Source organism: Ammospiza caudacuta, chromosome 39 (assembly GCF_027887145.1).
Source record: "Ammospiza caudacuta isolate bAmmCau1 chromosome 39, bAmmCau1.pri, whole genome shotgun sequence".
Taxonomy (NCBI): domain Eukaryota; kingdom Metazoa; phylum Chordata; class Aves; order Passeriformes; family Passerellidae; genus Ammospiza; species Ammospiza caudacuta.
The window spans coordinates 224,328-243,775 of record NC_080631.1 but is presented as its reverse complement, the minus strand read 5'-3'; the positions used below and the strand labels follow the sequence as shown (position 1 = coordinate 243,775).

The 19,448-nt window shown below is 47.9% G+C and overlaps 1 protein-coding gene across 1 annotated transcript; it reads left to right on the top strand.

The window, feature by feature from the left end:
* Positions 1–1,628: 1,628 nt before the first annotated feature.
* On the top strand, positions 1,629–18,585 carry METTL3 (methyltransferase 3, N6-adenosine-methyltransferase complex catalytic subunit). Its single transcript, XM_058823223.1, is given in 12 exon segments — positions 1,629–1,808; positions 2,506–2,762; positions 3,972–4,301; positions 5,623–5,798; positions 6,850–6,967; positions 6,969–7,079; positions 8,122–8,309; positions 11,293–11,331; positions 12,287–12,395; positions 14,464–14,529; positions 15,364–15,476; positions 18,390–18,585. Coding segments are annotated over 12 exon segments (1,722 nt in total). The 5' UTR covers positions 1,629–1,705; the 3' UTR covers positions 18,502–18,585.
* The last annotated feature ends 863 nt before the right edge of the window (positions 18,586–19,448 follow it).

The window sequence follows — 19,448 nt, the reverse complement described above, 5'->3', positions numbered from 1 at the left end:
CAAAATCCGCCCCTTCAAAATGGCGGCGGCCTCAACAAAAATGGCGGCGCTGTCAACAAAGATGGCGGCGCCCTCACTTGGGCGTGGCCACCGCGCAAAATGGCGGCGGTTGCCGTGGAAACGCGTCGTGAGTCAAAATGGCGTCTGTTGCCATGGGAACACCGCGATGCCAGTACTCAAAATGGCGGCTTTGCCGTGCCCATTAAGGGGCGTGGCCAGCCCAGGAAATGGCGCGCGTTGCTGTGACAACACAAAGCCGGAAGTGTCTGCGTTCAACAAGGCGGCGGTTGCCATGGCAACATTCCCGTACTCAAAATGGCGGCGGAGGCGTGGCCAGCCCGGAAAATGGCGTGCGTTGCTGTGGCAACGGAAAGCCGGAAGTGCCCGCGCTTAAAATGGCGGCGGTTCCCATGGATACAAGGGGGGGAATTGCCCGGGTTAAAAATGGCGGCGGCTGATATGGAAACAACGAGGTGCCAGTACTCAAAATGGCGGCGCTCGTCAATGCGCCCTCACCGAGGCTCAAAATGCCGCAGGTCGCGTTTGGAATAAAACGCAAGGTGGGGCGCGGTGTCTGTAGGAACGGCACGGCGGGAATTTTCTGGTTTTAAAGTCGGAGAATTAAAGCCAGGGAAATCGTGTTTGTGAGGGACGGGGGTGGTTCTGCCAGCTCTCAAAATGGCGGCGGTTCCGATGAAAAAAACGAGGTGCCCGTACTCAAAATGGCGGCGGTCTCCATGGAAATAAAGAGGGGTGCCCGTACTCAAAATGGCGACGGGTACCATGGAAACGTGCCCGTTCTCAAAATGGCAGCGGGGGCGTGGCAAGCGCGGAGAATGACGCGCGTTGCTGTGGCAACGGAAAGCCGGAAGTGCCCGGGTTCAAAATGGCGTCTGTTGCCATGGAAACAACGAGCTGCCAGTGCTCAAAATGGCGGCGGGGGCGCGACCATGAAGGGGCGTGGCCAGCGCGGAGAATGGCGCGCGTTGCTGTGGCAACAGAAAGCCGGAAGTGCCCGGGTTCAAAATGGCGGCGGTTGCCATGGAAACTCGCCCGTACTCAAAATGGCAGCGGGGGCGTGGCCATGCAGGGAATGGCGCGCGTTGCTGTGACAACGGAAAGCCGGAAGTGCCCGTGTTAAAAATGGCGGTGGTTACCATGGAAACAGCGGGGGTGCAAGGGTTCAAAATGTCTGCGGCGCCCTCACCGGGGGTCAAAATGCTGCGGGTCGCCTTTGAATGAAGCGCAAGGATGGGCACGGTGTCTGTTGGAAGGGCACGGAGGGAATTTTCCCTAAAGCCCTTTAATTTAAAACCCTAAAATTAAAGCCATGGTGATCGTGTTTGTGAGGGACGGGGGTGGTTCTGCCAGCTCTCAAAATGGCGGCGGTTCCCACGGAAACAACGAGCTGCCAGCGCTCAAATTGGCGGCGGCCTTTATTAAAATAAATCGGGGGTGCCCACACTCAAAATGGCGGCGGTCACCACGGAAGTTACGGTGGGTGCCAGCACTCAAAATGGCGGCGGTCCCCCCATTATAATAAATAGGTTTGCCCACACTCAAAATGGCGGCGGTGGCGACTTCCGGTCGCTTCAGATCGCTTCCGCTTCCGGCGTTGTGAGGCGGGAGAGGGAGTGGGAGCGGGAGGATCGCGGCCCCTCGGTCTCTGTCGCGACAGGACCGCGACAGGGACGCGGCCGGGGCCATGTCGGACACGTGGAGCTCGATCCAGGCGCACAAGAAGCAGCTGGACTCGCTCCGGGAGCGGCTGCAGCGGCGCAGGAAGCAGGACCCGCTCGGGGCCGCCGGTGAGGGCCCGGGGCCGTGAGGGCTGAGGGGAATTAAAGGGTTAATTAAGGGGAGAAGGGTTAATAAGGGGTTAATAAGGGGGCAAGTGTTAATTCCGGGGGTGATGAGGGGCTAAGGGTTGATTAAGGGAGTTAATGAGAGGTCTGGGCAGAATTAAATGGGTTAATGAAGGAGACCAGGGGTAATTAAAGGGATAAATGAGGGGGGAAGGGGAAATTAGGGGTTAATTACGGGGGAGAGAGGTAATTAGGGGGTTAATGAGGGTCAGGGCTCAATTAGGGTGGTTAATGAAAGGCTAAGGGTTAATTGGGGGGATTAATGAGGGGTGAAGGGGGTAATTAATAAGAGATGTTTAATTAAGAATGGAGGTTTAATCAATAATGGTCAATTAAGAACGGAGCAGTAATTAACAATAGGAGTTAGTCAATGATAGTAGCTAATGGAGAGTAGGGATTAATTTAATTAAGAATAGGCGTTAATTGTTAGTATGAGTAAATTAAGAATAGGGGTTAGTCAAGAATAGAGAGGTAATTAAGAATAGGGGTTAATTAAATATAAGGTTTAATTACGATTAGGATTAATTAAGAGCTAGGGGTAATTAGGAATTGTTAATTGAGATTAATTAAGGTTAATTAAGACTATTTAAGGTTAACTAAGATGTTAATTAGGACGATTTCTCCCCCCCCCCCGCCACAGACCCCCGCCATGACCTCAGCCTGGCCACGCCCCCCCGCACCTCCAGCCCCGCCCCCTCCGGCCCGGACGGGGGCGTGTCCTCCCTCGGCTCCGCCCCCGGCTCCGCCCCCTCCCCTCCGGTGGGCGGGGCCGAGGGGGTCCCCGGGGAGCCCCCGGAGCCGGACCCGGCCCTGGAGCGGCGACTCCTCCTGCACCTGTCGGACCTGGCCACGCCCCTGCCCACCGACGCCAGCGCCATCCGCAGCGCCATCGCCGGGGTACGCACCTGGGACAGGTGGGGACGCACCTGGGCACACCTGGGCACACCTGGGGATATACCTGGGGATACACCTGGGCACACCTGGGGCTCCTCCTGCACCTGTCGGACCTGGCCACGCCCCTGCCCACCGACGCCAGCGCCATCCGCAGCGCCATCGCCGGGGTACGCACCTGGGACAGGTGGGGACGCACCTGGGATAGGTGGGGACACACGTGAGCATATACCTGGGCACACCTGGGACAGGTGGGGGCACACCTGGGCACACCTGGGACAGGTGGGGACACACCTGGGCACACCTGGGATAGGTGGGGACACACCTGGGGATATACCTGGGCACACCTGGGACAGGTGGGGACACACCTGGGCACACCTGGGCACACCTGGGACAGGTGGGGACACACCTGGGGATATACCCGAGAGAGGTGGGACACACCGGACTTAGAGGGGGCACACCTGGGGACATATGGGACAGGTGAGACGGGGGTGACACACCTGGGACAGGTGGGACAGGTGTATCTAGATGCACCCCAGCTGCCCCCAGGTGTATCCGGGTGCCCTCCAGGTGCCACCAGCTGCCCCCAGGTGTACCCACGTACCCTCCACGTGTATCTAGGTGCCTCCCAGACACCCTCCAGGTGTATCCAGGTGTTCCACTGCTCTCCCCAGGTGTACACCAGGTGTCTCCCAGTTGAATCCAGATGTCCCCCAGGTGCTCCTAAGTGTATCCCCAGGTGCCTTCCAGGTGCACCAGATGCCCCCAGGTGTACCCAAGTGTACCGAGGTGGCCCCAGGTGTGCCCCCAGGTGTGTCTAGGTGCCCTCCAGGTGTACCCAAGTGTATCCAGGTACCCCCCAGGTGTTCCCTAGGTACCCCCAGGTTTGCCTAGGTGCATCCAGGTGTTCTCCAGGTCCCCCCAGGTGTATCCACGTGCCCCTAGATGCATCCAGGTACCCTCCAGACACCCCTGAGGTGCTCCCCAGGTACCCCCAGGTGTCCCTAAGATGCCCCCATCTACCCCCCAGCAGCCCCCAGGTACTCCAAGGTGTATCCAGGTGTACCCAGACATCCTCCAGGTGTACCCAGGTGTTCCCCAGGTCCCCCCAGGTGTTCCCCAGATGCCCCCAACTGCCCCCCAGGTGTGCTCCGGCTGCCCCCAGGTGCCCCCCGGGTGTCTCCCGGCGCTCACCTGTCCCCACCTGTGCCGCAGGGCGACGCCCAGGTGACGCTGCGCGCCGTCGAGAGCCTGCTGCACAAGTTCGCGGCGCAGGAGCTGATCGAGGTGCGCCGGGGGCTGCTCCACGACGGCCCCGCCCTCGTCACCTGCGCCGACCACTCCAAGCTGGCCGCCATGGCCGCCGCCGCCGCCTCGTTGGCCGGGCGGCGCCGGGGGGCGGAGCCTGCGGGCGGGGCGGGGGGAGGAGCCGGGGAAGGGAAGGAGGCCAAGAGGTGCCGGAGGGCGGCGGCGGCGTCGGACGTGGATTTGGAGATCGAGAGTTTGCTGAGCCAGCAGTCCACCAAGGAGCAGCAGAGTAAGAAGGTGAGGGTGGGGGTTTGGCGGTGGGCGGGGCTTGGGAGGGGTGGGCATTCAAAATGGCGGAGATTCAAAATGGCGGCGTTTAAAAATGGCGCTTTAGGGCATCGGCTTTTCAAGGTGGTGGGTTTCAAAATGGCGGCGTTTCAAGATGGCAGCACTTGAATATGGTGGGGTTTCAACGTGGCGGGGGTTCAAAATGGAGGGGTTTCAAAATGGCGCTTAAAGGCGTCAGTGTTTCAAGATGGCGGGTTTCAAAACGGAGTTTCAAGATAGTGGAGTTTCAACGTGGCGGGGTTTCAAAATGGCGGAGTTTTAAGATGGTGGCATTTTGTAATGGTGGGGTTTTAAGATAGGGGAATTTCGCGTTGGTGGGGTTTCAAGATGGCAGGGTTTCAAGGTGGTGGAATTTCAAGATAGCGAGGCTTCAAGACGGCGGGGTTTCAAAGTGGCAGAGTTTGGTTGGGATTTCAAGATGGCGATATTTTAAATATGGCAGGGTTTCAAGATGGTGGGTTTCAAAATGGTGGGGTTTCAAGATGGTGGAATTTCAAGATGGTGGGGTTTCAAGATGGTGGAATTTCAAGATGGTGGGGTTTCCAAATGGCATTGTTTCAAAATGGTGGGGTTTCAAAATGGCGGGGTTTTAAGATGGGGGCATTTCAAAATGGTGGCATTTCAGGATGGAGGGGTTTTAACATGGCGGGGTTTCAAAATGGCGGAGTCCTAAAATGGCGTTTTTAAGACATCAGCGTTTCAAGATGGTGTGGTTTCAAGATGGCGGCACTTTTATATGGCGGGGTTTCAAGACGCAGGTTTCAAAATGGCGGGGCTTTAAGATGGCGGCAATGGTGGGTGGAGCCTGGAGATAATGGGTGGAGTTTAAGGGTGGTGGGTGGAGTCTAAAGATGGTGGGTGGGGTTTAGGCATGGTAGGTGTGGCCTCATGGTTGTGGGCGGAGTCTAGCAATGGTGGGTGTGGCTAAGGGTGGTGGGTGGAGCTTCGTGATGTGGGTGGGGTTTAAGGGTGGTGGGCGGAGTCTGTAAATGGTGAGTGGGGTTTAATGGAGATGGGTGGAGTCTAGAGTTGGTAGGTGAAGCCTAAAGATGGTGGGTGGGGTTTAAGGCTAGTGGGTGGAGCCTGAGGCTGGTGGGCGGAGCCTAGAGATGATGAGTGATGTCCAGAGGCTGTGAGTGGGGTTTAATGGGGGTGGGTGGAGCCTAGAGATAATGGGTGGGATTTTAAGGCCGCTGGGTGGAACCTGACAATAATGGGCGGAGTTTGATGGGGTGGGCGTGGCCTTGCTGCCCACCTGTGTGCCCACCAGGTGAGCCAGGAGATCCTGGAGCTGCTCAACACCACGACGGCCAAGGAGCAGTCCATCGTGGAGAAGTTCCGCTCGCGGGGCCGCGCCCAGGTGCAGGAGTTCTGCGACCACGGCACCAAGGAGGAGTGCGTCAAGGCCTCGGGCGGGGACAGGCCCTGCCGCAGGCTCCACTTCCGGTCAGTCTGGGGGGTTTTGGGGTGAATATCTGGGGTTTTGGGGCTTTTATTTGGGATTTTGGGGCATTTAATTCAAGTTGAATTGGGATTTATTTGGGGTTTTGGGGAGCAGCGCGTCAAGGCCTCGGGCGGGGACAGGCCCTGCCGCAGGCTCCACTTCCGGTCAGTCTGGGGGGTTTTGGGGTGAATATCTGGGGTTTTGGGGCTTTTATTTGGGGTTTTGGGGCTTTTATTTGGGATTTTGGGGAGTTTGATTCAGGTTTTGAGGCGATTATTTGGGGTTTTGGGGAGAAGTGCATCAAGGCCTCAGGCCTGCACTTCCGGTCAATCTGGGAGCATTTAATTCAGATTTTGGGGGCTTACTTCTGGTTTTGGAGTTTAATTCGAATTATCTGGGGGTTTGGGGCTCTTATTTGGGGTTTTGAGGGGTTTAATTCGGGTTTTGGGGAGTTTATTTGGGGTTTTGGGGAGGAGCGTGTCCAGGCCTCAAGGCCCTGGGCCTGCACTTGTGGTCAGGCTGGGAGGATTTAATTCCGGTTTTGGGGTGATTGTATGAGGGTTTACGTGTTTGTTTGGGGTTTTGGGGTGGTTACGTGGCGTTTTGGGGAGTTTATTTGGGGTTTTTGGGACGTTTATTTGGGGTTTTGGGGAGGAGTGTGTCCAGGCCTCAAGGCCCCGGAAGTGCTGCGTCACGGCCTCAGGCCCTGGGCCTGCACTTGTGGTCGGTCTGGGAGGATTTAATTCAGGTTTTGGGGTGATTGTATGAGGGTTTACATGTTTGTTTGGGGTGATTTATTTTGGGGTGATTACGTGGCGATTTGGAGAGCTTATTTGGGGTTTTTGGGACGTTTATTTGGGGATTTTGGGAGGAGCGCGTCCAGGCCTCAAGGCCCCGGAAGTGCTGCGTCACGGCCTCAGGCCCTGGGCCTGCACTTGTGGTTAGGCTGGGAGGATTTAATTCAGGTTTTGGGGTGATTGTATGAGGGTTTAGGGACGATTATCTGGGATTTTCCCGAAACTTCGGTTTTTCACCCCGAATCTTCCCTCGCAGCCGCATCATCAACAAGCACACGGACGAGTCCCTGGGCGACTGCTCCTTCCTCAACACGTGCTTCCACATGGACACGTGCAAGTACGTGCACTACGAGATCGACGCCTGCGCGGCCACGCCCCCCCCGCAGCCCCGCCCACCCGCGGCCCCGCCCCCGCTCCCCGCCTCCGGCCCCGCCCGCCCGCGGGCCCGCGCCCGACGCCGGCGCCGACCGACTCTTCCCGCCGCAGGTAATTGAAAGTTAAATAATTGCATTTTTTTTTTCTTAGGGGTTTGGGGGGCAATTTTGGGGTTTTTTTTGGGGTTTTTGGAAGTGTTTCTTTTAAGAGAATAATTACTTTTATCGTGTTAATTGTAACTTTAATGTGTTAATTATTTTAATGATGTTGGATGACATAACCGACTATAATATGCTGGACTATAATGCAATATAATGTAATATAATATAATGTAATATAATATGATATAATATAATTAATATAATATATTATAATATAATATATTGTAATATAATACAATATAATATAATATAATATAATATAATATAATATAATATAATATAATACAATATAATATAATGCAGCATATATAATAGAGCATATTATATTATATTATGTTATATTATACTGTGTTATAATTACATTATTGTGTTAAAATTAATGAATTATTATATTATACTGCTTTTGCCGTTTTTGGCCATTTTTTCACATTTTTCTCTATTTTCACCATTTTTTTGCGTTTTCGCCCCGTTTTTGCAGTGGATCTGCTGCGACATCCGCTACCTGGACGTGTCCATCCCGGGCAGGTTCCTGAGGTGTTTCTGATCCAAATCTGACCCCCTTTTTTGCCGTTTTTCGCCGTTTTTTCGCGCTTTTCTCTATTTTCACCGTTTTTTCGCGTTTTCTCCCCGTTTTTGCAGTGGATCTGCTGCGACATCCGCTACCTGGACGTGTCCTTCCTGGCCAGGTTCCTGCGGTGTTTCTGACCCCGCTTGTGACCTGTTTTACCCCCGGTTTTGCCGTTTTTCGCCGTTTTTTCACATTTTTCTCTATTTTCACCGTTTTCTCGTGATTTTGCCCCGTTTTTTCAGTGGATCTGCTGCGATTTCCGCTACCTGGACGTGTCCACCCTGGGCAGGTTCCTGAGCTGTTTCTGATCCAAATCTGACCCCGTTTGTGACCTGTTTTACCCCCGCTTTTGCCGTTTTTCGCCGTTTTTTCACATTTTTCTCTATTTTCACCGTTTTCTCGCGTTTTCGCCCCGTTTTTGCAGTGGATCTGCTGCGACATCCGCTACCTGGACGTGTCCATCCTGGGCAAGTTCGCGGTGGTGATGGCCGACCCGCCCTGGGACATCCACATGGAGCTGCCCTACGGCACGCTGACGGACGACGAGATGCGGCGCCTCAACATCCCCGTGCTGCAGGACGAGGGCTTCCTCTTCCTCTGGGTCACCGGCAGGTCGGGGCCCCAAAAACGCCGGGATTCGCCCCAAAATATCCAGGGGCTTGACCTCAGATTGAGAGGTTTCAGCGCGAGTTTGTAGCGAGCCAAAAACCCCGAGAATTCGCCTCAAACCCGCGGGGGTTTACCCCAAACCCGTTGCGATTCCGAAAACCTGAGGATTCGCCCCAAAATCGTGAGGGTTTGCCTGGAAAACCCCAAGGGTGCACCCCCAGTCTCAGAGGGCTCACCCTAAATTCAATCCGCTGGGGTTTACCCCAGAATTGCTGGGATTCACCCCAAAAATCCCGAGGTTTCGCCTCAAATCCACCGCGACTCCAAATCTGCTGGGGTTCGCCCCAAAACGCCCAGGATCTGCCCCAAATCTGTGGGGGTTTGTTTCGTGTCCGTTGTGACCCCAAACCCCCAAGGATTCACCCCAAAACCCCTGAGGGTTTGGCCTGAGGTCGTTGTGACCCTAAATCCGCCAGGAATTAACCCCAGAATCCCGAGAGTTCGCCCCCAAAATCCCCAGGATTCACCCCAAAAATCCTGGGGGCTTCCCCCCGCTCTGAGAGGACTCAGCGCAAATTTGTGACGGTTTGTGGGGAGCCCAAAACCGCCAGAATTCACCCCAAAAACTCCTCTGGGATTACCCTCAGCCTCAGGGGATTCATCCTAAATTCCTGGTGATCCTGAATCCGCTGGGATTTACCCCAAAAAAGAATCCCCAAATTTGCCCCAAACCCTGGAGTATTTATCCCGAATTTTTTGTGACCCCAAAACACCAATTTCCTGCCTAAAGAACCCATTTTCCCCCTAAAATCCCAAGTTTTCTCCTTTCCAAACCCCCTTTTCCCCCTAAAACCCCAAAATCTCAATTTCCCCCCCCAAAAAACCCCAATTTCCCCACCGAAATCCCCGATTTCTCCCCAGAATCCCAATTTTTTCCCCCAAAATCCCAATTTCCCCCGATGCTCTTTTCCCCCCAAATCCCGATTTTCTCCCCCCAAAAAATCCCAATTTTCTCCCCAAAAAATCCCAATTTTCTCCCCCCAAAAAATCCCGATTTTCTCCCCCAAAATCCCGATTTTCTCCCCCAAAAAAATCCCAATTTTCTCTCCCAAAATCCCAATTTTCTCCCCCAAAATCCCGATTTTCTCCCCCCAAAAAATCCCAATTTTCTCCCCCCAAAAAAATCCCAATTTTCTCCCCCCAAAAAATCCCAATTTTCTCCCCCCAAAAAATCCCAATTTTCTCCCCCAAAATCCTAATTTTCTCCCCAAAAATCCCAATTTTCTCCCCCCAAAAAATCCCAATTTTCTCCCCCCAAAAAATCCCGATTTTCTCCCCCCAAAAAATCCCAATTTTCTCCCCCCAAAAAATCCCAATTTTCTCCCCCCAAATAATCCCAATTTTCTCCCCCAAAATCCCAATTTTCTCTCCCAAAATCCTAATTTTCTCCCCCAAAAAAATCCCAATTTTCTCCCCCAAAAAATCCCAATTTTCTCCCCCCAAAAAATCCGAATTTTCTCCCCCAAAATCCTAATTTTCTCCCCAAAAATCCCAATTTTCTCCCCCCAAAAAATCCCAATTTTCTCCCCCCAAAAAATCCCAATTTTCTCCCCCAAAATCCTAATTTTCTCCCCAAAAAATCCCAGTTTTCTCCCCCCAAAAAAATCCCAATTTTCTCCCCCCAAAAAATCCCAATTTTCTCCCCCCAAAAAATCCCAATTTTCTTCCCCCAAAAAAATCCCAATTTTCTCCCCCAAAATCCCAATTTTCTCCCCCCAAAAAATCCCAACTTTCTCCCCCAAAATCCCAATTTTCTCCCCCCAAAAAATCCCAAGTTTCTCCCCCAAAATCCTAATTTTCTCCCCAAAAATCCCAATTTTCTCCCCCCAAAAAATCCCAATTTTCTCCCCCCAAAAAATCCCGATTTTCTCCCCCCAAAAAATCCCAATTTTCTCCCCCCAAAAAATCCCAATTTTCTCCCCCCAAATAATCCCAATTTTCTCCCCCAAAATCCCAATTTTCTCTCCCAAAATCCCGATTTTCTCCCCCAAAAAAATCCCGATTTTCTCCCCAAAAAATCCCAATTTTCTCCCCCCAAATAATCCCAATTTTCTCCCCCAAAATCCCAATTTTCTCTCCCAAAATCCTAATTTTCTCCCCCAAAAAAATCCCAATTTTCTCCCCCAAAAAATCCCAATTTTCTCCCCCCAAAAAATCCGATTTTTCTCCCCCAAAATCCTAATTTTCTCCCCAAAAATCTCAATTTTCTCCCCCCAAAAAATCCCAATTTTCTTCCCCCAAAAAATCCCAATTTTCTCCCCCAAAATCCTAATTTTCTCCCCAAAAAATCCCAGTTTTCTCCCCCCAAAAAAATCCCAATTTTCTCCCCCCAAAAAATCCCAATTTTCTCCCCCAAAAAAATCCCAATTTTCTCCCCCCAAAAAAATCCCAATTTTCTCTCCCAAAATCCCAATTTTCTCCCCCCAAAAAATCCCAACTTTCTCCCCCAAAATCCCAATTTTCTCCCCCCAAAAAATCCCAGCTTTCTCCCCCAAAATCCTAATTTTCTCCCCAAAAAATCCCAATTTTCTCCCCCCAAAAAATCCCGATTTTCTCTCCCAAAATCCCGATTTTCTCCCCCCAAAAAATCCCAATTTTCTCCCCCAAAATCCCAATTTTCTCTCCCAAAATCCCAATTTTCTCTCCCAAAATCCCGATTTTCTCCCCCCAAAAAATCCCAATTTTCTCCCCCAAAAAAATCCCAATTTTCTCCCCCCAAAAAATCCCGATTTTCTCTCCCAAAATCCCGATTTTCTCCCCCCAAAAAAATCCCAATTTTCTCCCCCAAAATCCCAATTTTCTCCCCCCAAAAAATCCCAACTTTCTCCCCCAAAATCCCGATTTTCTCCCCCAAAAAAATCCCAATTTTCTCCCCCAAAGTCCCTTTTTCTTTTGTCTAAAATCCCCCCATTTTCCCCCATTTCAGGGCCATGGAGCTGGGCCGGGAATGCCTCAACCTCTGGGGGTGAGTTTTGAGATTTCCCCCTTAAAAAAACCCCCCCAAAAAATTTCCAAAAAATCCTAAAAAACGCCAAAACCCCCAAAAAATTCCGAACCCCCGAAATTCCCCAAAAAAACCCTTTCTAGAAAACCCCAAAATTCCCCAAACCCTTTTTAAAAAAATCCCTCTAAATACCCCCAGAAATGCTTTAGGAACATCCCCCAAAATGCCCCAAAAATCTTTTCCAGAAACGCCAAAACTTCCTTAAAAAAAAAAAACCAAAAAAACCCCAAAACCCCCTTTAAAAATAAAAACCCAAAAAAACCCAAAACCCCCTTTAAAAAAAAAACCCAAAAAACCCCAAAATCCCTTTTTAAAAAACCACCAAAAAACCCCAAAATCCTTTTTTAAAAAACCACCAAAAAACCCCAAAATCCCTTTTAAAAAAACCCACAAATTGCCCCAATATCCCCAAAAAGTCCCTTTAAAAAAACCCCAAAATCCCCCTTTAAAAAAACCCCAAAAAACTCCCAAAATCCCCCTTTAAAAAAACCCAAAAACCTCCCAAAACCCCCTTTAAAAAACCAAAAAAAGCCCATTTAAAAAATCCCAAAATCCCCAAAACAAACCCCAAAGCCCCCTTTAAAAAACCCAATAAACTCCCTTTTAAACACCCCCAAAAATCCCTTTAAAAAAGACCCCCAAAAATCCCTAAAACCCCCGAAATTTAAAAAACTCCAGAATTTCAAAAACCCCTTTAAGGAAACCCAAAAAAAAAATCCCTTTAAAAAACCCCAAAATCCCCCAAAAAAACCTCCCTTAAAAATCCCCAAAACCCCTTTAAAAACAAAAGAAAATCCCTTTAAAAACCCCTCAAAATCCCCAAAAAACCCCTTTAAAAAACCCCAAAAAACCCCAAAACCCCAAAAAACCCCAAAAGGTCCCCAAAATGCCCCAAAACCCTGAAATTTGTGCGCAGCTACGAGCGGGTGGACGAGATCATTTGGGTGAAGACGAATCAGCTGCAGCGAATCATCCGCACGGGGCGCACGGGGCACTGGCTGAACCACGGCAAGGAGCACTGCCTGGTACCCAAAATCCCCGCAATTCGCCCCAAAATGTACCCCAAAAACCCCAAAATGTACCCCAAAATTCACCCCAAAAATGGAGCCCAAAATGGGCCAAATCTGAGCGAAAATGGAGCAAAAATGGAGCCAAAATTGACAGAAATGGACCCAAAATGGAGCCCAGACGGGCACTGGCTGAACCACGGCAAGGAGCACTGCCTGGTACCCAAAATCCCCGCAATTCACCCCAAAATGTACCCCAACAACCCCAAAATGTACCCCAAAATTCACCCCAAAAATGGAGCCCAAAATGGGCCAAAACTGAGCGAAAACGGAGCCAAAATCGGCCCAAAACGGGGCTGAAACGGGCACTGGCTGAACCACGGCAAGGAGCACTGCCTGGTACCCAAAATCCCCGGAATTCACCCCAAAATGTACCCCAAAATGTACCCCAAAATGTACCCCAAAATTCACCCCAAAAATGGAGCCCAAAATGGGCCAAATCTGAGCGAAAATGGAGCCAAAATGGAGCCAAAATTGACAGAAATGGACCCAAAACGGAGCCCAGACGGGCACTGGCTGAACCACGGCAAGGAGCACTGCCTGGTACCCAAAATCCCCGCAATTCGCCCCAAAATGTACCCCAAAATATACCCCAAAATTCACCCCAAAAATGGAGCCCAAATTGGGCCAAATCTGAGCGAAAATGGAGCCAAAATCGGCCCAAAACGGGGCTGAAACGGGCACGGGCTGAACCACGGCAAGGAGCACTGCCTGGTACCCAAAATCCCCGCAATTCACCCCAAAATGTACCCCAAAAGTCACCCCAAAAATAGAGCCCAAAATGGACCAAAATTGGGCCAAATCTGAGCGAAAACGGAGCCAAAATCGACCCAAAACGGAGCCCAGACGGGCACTGGCTGAACCACGGCAAGGAGCACTGCCTGGTACCCCAAAATCCCCGGAATTCACCCCAAAATCCACCCCAAAATATACCCCAAAACCCACCCCAAAAATGGAGCCCAAAATGGGCCAAATCTGAGTGAAAATTGAGCCAAAATGGAGCCAAAATTGACAGAAATGGACCCAAAACTGGGCTGAAATGGGCACTGGCTGAACCACGGCAAGGAGCACTGCCTGGTACCCCAAAATCCCCAAAATCCCCGCAATTCACCCCAAAATGTACCCCAAAAGTCACCCCAAAAACGGAGCCCAAAATGGGCCCAAATTGGGCCAAAATTGAGCCCAAAATGAGCCAAAATCGGCCCAAAATGGAGCCCAAACAGGCACAGGCTGAACCACGGCAAGGAGCACTGCCTGGTACCCCAAAATCCCCAGAATTCACCCCAAAAGCCACCCCAAAAATGGAGCCAAAAACGGACCCAAAATGAGCAAAAATTGAGCAAAAACGGAGCAAAAATGGAGCCAAAACTGACACAAAACTGGTCCCCAAAATAACCCCAAAATTGACCCTAAAACGCCCCAAAACCGGCCGTGAATTTATCCTAAGTGCTGAACCCCAAAAGCGAACCCAAACTGGGTCTAAAATACCCCAAAATTGACCCAAAACCGCCTTGGAAAATCCAACCCAAAAACTGACCCCAAAATGAACCAAAATTGACTCAAAATTTACCAAAACTGAGCCAAAATTGACCCCAAAACGACCCTAAAACGCCCCAAAACTGATCCTAAGTCCTGACCCCAAAATCCCTAAAACTGACCCCAAAATCCCCCAAAATCCCCCCGAAACCCAAACCCGGGGTGCCCAGAGGGAAATTTGGGGGATTTGGGGTTTTTTTGGGGAGGGTTTAGGGAATTTTGGGGTGGATTTGGGGGATTTTGGGGTTTTGGGGTGGATTGAGGGGATTTGGGCTGTTTTGGGGGGGATTTTGGGTTGTTTTGGGTTGTTTTGGATTTTTGGGGTGTTTTTAGGGGATCTTGGGGCAGATTTTGGGATGTTTTTATGGCATTTCAGGGGTTTTGGGGTGGCTTTTGGGGATTTTGGTGTTTTTGGGGATTTTGGTGTTTTGGGGCATTTTTAGGGGATTTTGGGGTTCCAGGACCCCCCCACATTTTGCCCTTCCCACAGGTGGGGGTGAAGGGGAACCCCCAAGGCTTCAACCGGGGCCTGGACTGTGACGTCATCGTGGCCGAGGTCAGACCCAAAATCCCCGGATTTCACCCCAAAAATACCCCTGGGATTTCACCCCAAAAATACCCCTGGGATTTCACCCCAAAAAACCCGGATTTCACCCCAAAAATACCCCTGGGATTTCACCCCAAAAATACCCCTGGGGTTTCACCCCAAAAAACCCGGATTTCACCCCAAAATCCCCGGATTTCACCCCAAAAATACCCCTGGGGTTTCACCCCAAAAAACCCTTGGGATTTCACCCCAAAATCCCCGGATTTCACCCCAAAAAAACCCCTGGGGTTTCACCCCAAAATCCCCAGATTTCACCCCAAAATCCCCGGATTTCACCACAGAATTACCCCTGGAATTTCACCCCAAAATCCCCGGATTTCACCCCAAAAATACCCCTGGAATTTCACCCCAAAATCCCTGGAATTTAACCCCAAACCCCCTGGAATTTAACCCCAAAATCCCCGGATTTCACCCCAAAAAATCCCTGGAATTTCACCCCAAAAAACCCCTGGTATTCACCCCAAAATCCCCGGATTTCACCCCAAAAAAACCCTGGAATTTCACCCCAAAAACCCCCTGGAATTTCACCCCAGAAATACTCCTGGAATTTCACCCCAAAATCCCCGGATTTCACCCCAAAAATCCCCGGATTTCACCCCCAAAAAAAAAATCCTCAAAAAACTTCATTTTAAACCCCCGCGAAATCCACTTCAAATCCCCCAAGCGTCTCCCAAAAAATCCTGCAAAAATCCAATTTAAACCCCCAAAAACCCCCCCAAAAAAACCCCCCCGAAAAATCATTAAAAATCCCGTAAACAGCGAAATTTCCTTTTTGTGCCCCAGGTTCGCTCGACGAGCCACAAACCCGACGAGATCTACGGGATGATCGAGCGCCTCTCGCCCGGCACGCGCAAGATCGAGCTCTTCGGGCGGCCCCACAACGTGCAGCCCAACTGGTACCGAAATTCACCTTTCTGGGCCTTCTCGGGAGTTTGGAAACTTTCATAAAGCGGCTTTTTGGGGGTTTTTTCCTGGATTTTAAAGTGGTTTTTTTTTGGGGGGGATTTTTTGGGGTTTTTTCCGAATTTTTTTTGGGATTTTTCCAGGGGATTTAAATTGGGATTTTCGGGGGTTTTTTGAGGGTTTAAATTGGGATTTTCGGGGGTTTTTTGAGGGTTTAAATTGGGATTTTCGGGGGTTTTTTGAGGGTTTAAATTGGGGTTTTTGGGGTTTTTGGAGGGTTTAAATTGGGATTTTCGGGGGTTTTTTGAGGGTTTAAATTGGGGTGATTGGAGGAATTAAATTGGGATTTTCGGGGATTTTTTGAGGGTTTAAATTGGGGTGATTGGGGGTTTTTGGAGGATTTAAATTGGGATTTTCGGGGGTTTTTTGAGGGTTTAAATTGGGGTTTTCGGGGGTTTTTTGAGGGTTTAAATTGGGGTTTTTTGAGGGTTTAAATTGGGATTTTCAGGGATTTTTTGAGGGTTTAAATTGGGGTGATTGGGGGTTTTTGGGGGATTTAAATTGGGATTTTCGGGGGTTTTTTGAGGGTTTAAATTGGGATTTTCGGGGGTTTTTTGAGGGTTTAAATTGGGGTTTTCGGGGGTTTTTGGAGGGTTTAAATTGGGGTGATTGGGGGTTTTGGGGGATTTAAATTGGGATTTTCGGGGGTTTTTTGAGGGTTTAAATTGGGGTTATTTGGGGTTTTTTGAGGGTTTAAATTGGGATTTTCGGGGGTTTTTTGAGGGTTTAAATTGGGGTGATTGGGGGTTTTTGGGGATTTAAATTGGGATTTTCGGGGGTTTTTTGAGGGTTTAAATTGGGGTTATTTGGGGTTTTTTGAGGGTTTAAATTGGGGTTATTTGGGATTTTTTTTGAGGGTTTAAATTGGGGTTATTTGGGGTTTTTTGAGGGTTTAAATTGGGGTTTTTTGAGGGTTTAAATTGGAATTTTCGGGGGTTTTTTGAGGGTTTAAATTGGGGTGATTGGGGGTTTTTGGGGGATTTAAATTGGGATTTTTTTGAGGGTTTAAATTGGGGTTATTGGGGGTTTTTGGAGGATTTAAATCGGAATTTTCAGGGATTTTTGGAGGATTTAAATTGGGGTGATTGGAGGATTTAAACTGGAATTTTCAGGGGTTTTTTGAGGGTTTAAATTGGGGTTTTTGGAGGATTTAAATTGGAATTTTCTGGGATTTTTTGAGGGTTTAAATTGGGGTGATTGGGGGTTTTTGGAGGATTTAAATTGGAAATTTAGGGGATTTTTTGAGGGTTTAAATTGGGGTTTTCGGGGATTTTTTGAGGGTTTAAATCGGGGCTTTTTGGAGGATTTAAATTGGAATTCTCGGGGGTTTTTGGAGGATTTAAATTGGGATTTTTGGGGATTTTTTGAGGGTTTAAATTGGGGGTTTTTGGAGGATTTAAATTGGGATTTTCAGGGTTGTTTTTGAGGATTTAAATTGGAATTTTCGGGGATTTTTTTGAGGGTTTAAATTGGGGTGATTGGGGGTTTTTGGAGGATTTAAATTGGAATTTTCGGGGATTTTTTGAGGATTTAAATTGGAATTTTCGGGGGTTTTTTGAGGGTTTAAATTGGATTTTTTTTTTTTTTTTGGAGGAGTTTTGGGTGATTTTTTTTTAGGGGTTTTAAAGTGGATTTTTTTTTTTTTTTGGTGGGATTTAAAGATGTTTTGAGGATTTTTTAGGGATTTAAAGCGGATTTTTGAGGTTTTTTTTTTTTCAGAATGTTGAGTGGATTTAAAGTGGGTTTTTTGAAGGTTTTTTTGGGATTTATATTGGAATTTTGGGGGATTTTCAGGGGATTTAAATTGGATTTTTTTGGGGGCTTTTGGGAGATTTAACGTGAGTTTTTTAGGGATTTTTTTGGGAGATTTTTTTAGGGGATTTTTTGGGACTTTTGGGGGATTTAAAGACAAAATTTCTGAGCAGATTTAACGTCGATTTTTTTTTTTTAATTTTTGGGGTTTTTTTTTGGAATTTAAAGTGGATTTCTTGGAACGTTTTTGGGATTTTTATTGGGATTTAAAGCAGAATTTTTAAGGGATTTTTTGGGCATTGAAAGTGGATTTTTTGGGGATTTTTTTTTTGGAGTTTTAGGGGATTTTAAGGAGATTTTTGGGGGATTTAAAGCAGATTTTTTGGGGGATATAAAATGGATTTTTGGGGGACTTAAAGCGGATTTTTTTGGGGATTTTTGGGGGATATAAAATGGATTTTTTGGGAGATTTAAATTGGATTTTTTGGGGGATTTTTGGGGAGTTTAATGTGGATTTTTGGGGGATTTGAAGCAGATTTTTTGAGGATTTTGGGGACATTTTTGGGGATTTTTTTGGGACATTTTGGATATATTTTGGGGATATTTTGGGTGTATTTTTGGAGTGATTTTTTTGGGTTATTTGGATCATTTTTGGTGGATTTAAATTGGATTTTTTGGGGATTTTCTGGGGTTTTTTTGGGGTGTTTTGGGTGTATTTTTGGGGTGATTTTGGGGTGATTTTCAGGGGATTTTCGGGTGGTTTTCTGGGGTTTTTTTGGGGGTGTTTTGGGGATATTTTGGGTGTATTTTTGGGGTGATTTTTTTGGGTTATTTGGATCATTCTTGGTGGATTTAAATTGGATTTTTTGGGGATTTTCGGGTGGTTTTTTTGGGGGTGTTTTGGGTGTATTTTTGGGGTGATTTTTTTGGGTTATTTGGATCATTTTTGGTGGATTTAAATTGGATTTTTTGGGGATTTTCGGGTGGTTTTCTGGGGTTTTTTTGGGGATTTTTTTGGGATATTTTGGATATATTTTGGGGGTATTTTGGGTGCATTTTTGGGGTGATTTTGGGGCGGTTTTGGTGTTTTCCAGGATCACTCTGGGGAACCAGCTGGACGGGATCCACCTGCTGGACCCCGACGTGGTGGCGCAGTTCAAGCAGCACTACCCCGACGGCGTCATCAGCAAACCCAAAAACATCTGAAATTCGGCGCTTTGGGGCTGCTTAATATTTCTTTTATTGGGGTTTTTTTGGGGCATTTTTTGGGGCATTTTTTGGGGTTTTTTGGGGGATTTTTTTGGGCATTTCTTGGGGGATTTTTTTTGGGAGAGTTTGGGGATTTTTTAGGGTTTTTTAAAATATTTTTGATTAATTTTTGGGGGGTTTTTGTTTGTTTGTTTTTTGGGGTTTATTTTAGGGTTTTTTTGATATTATTGGGGCTGTTTTGTTTGCTTTTTTGGGTTTGTTTTTTGGGGTTTTTTTTTTGGTTTTTATTTTTTGTTTTTCAGAGTTTTTTCAGGGGGATTTTTCTGGGTTTTCTTGTGGGTTTTTTTAGGATTTTTTGGGGATTTTTCGTGTTTGTTTTTTTTTTTTAATTTTTTTATGAATTTTTTGGGGTTATTTTTCGTGGTTTTGGGTTTTATTTTAAGATTTTTCGGGGTGGGTTTTCAGGTTTTTTCCTGTTTTTTTTTTTTGGGGGATATTTTGGGGGATTTTTTTAGGGTTTTTTTGAGGCATTTTTGGGATTTTTTTGGGGTGAGGTTTTAGGTTTTTTGTGGACTTTTTATGGGGTTTTTTTGTTTGTTTTCAGGAGGTTTTTTTTGGGTTTTTTAGGGTTTTTTCGGGGTTTGAGGAGGGGTAGAAAATAAAAGAACTTGAAAAGAAAATGTGTGGGGTTTTTTTTGTGGCGAAAAAAGGTGAAAAATGCTAAAAAATACTAAAAAGAGAGGAAAAAATGGTAAAAATGAAAATAAAAATGGTGAAAATGAGACTAAAAAATGTGTTTTGTGGGTTTTTTTGGAATTTAATGGGGGTTTGGAGGATTTAAATTGGATTTTTTGGGTTCTAATGGGATTTTTTGGGGGTTAAGTTGGGTTTTAAAAGGGAAAAATTTTTGGGTCTAAATTGGATTTTTTTGGGATTCAAATGGG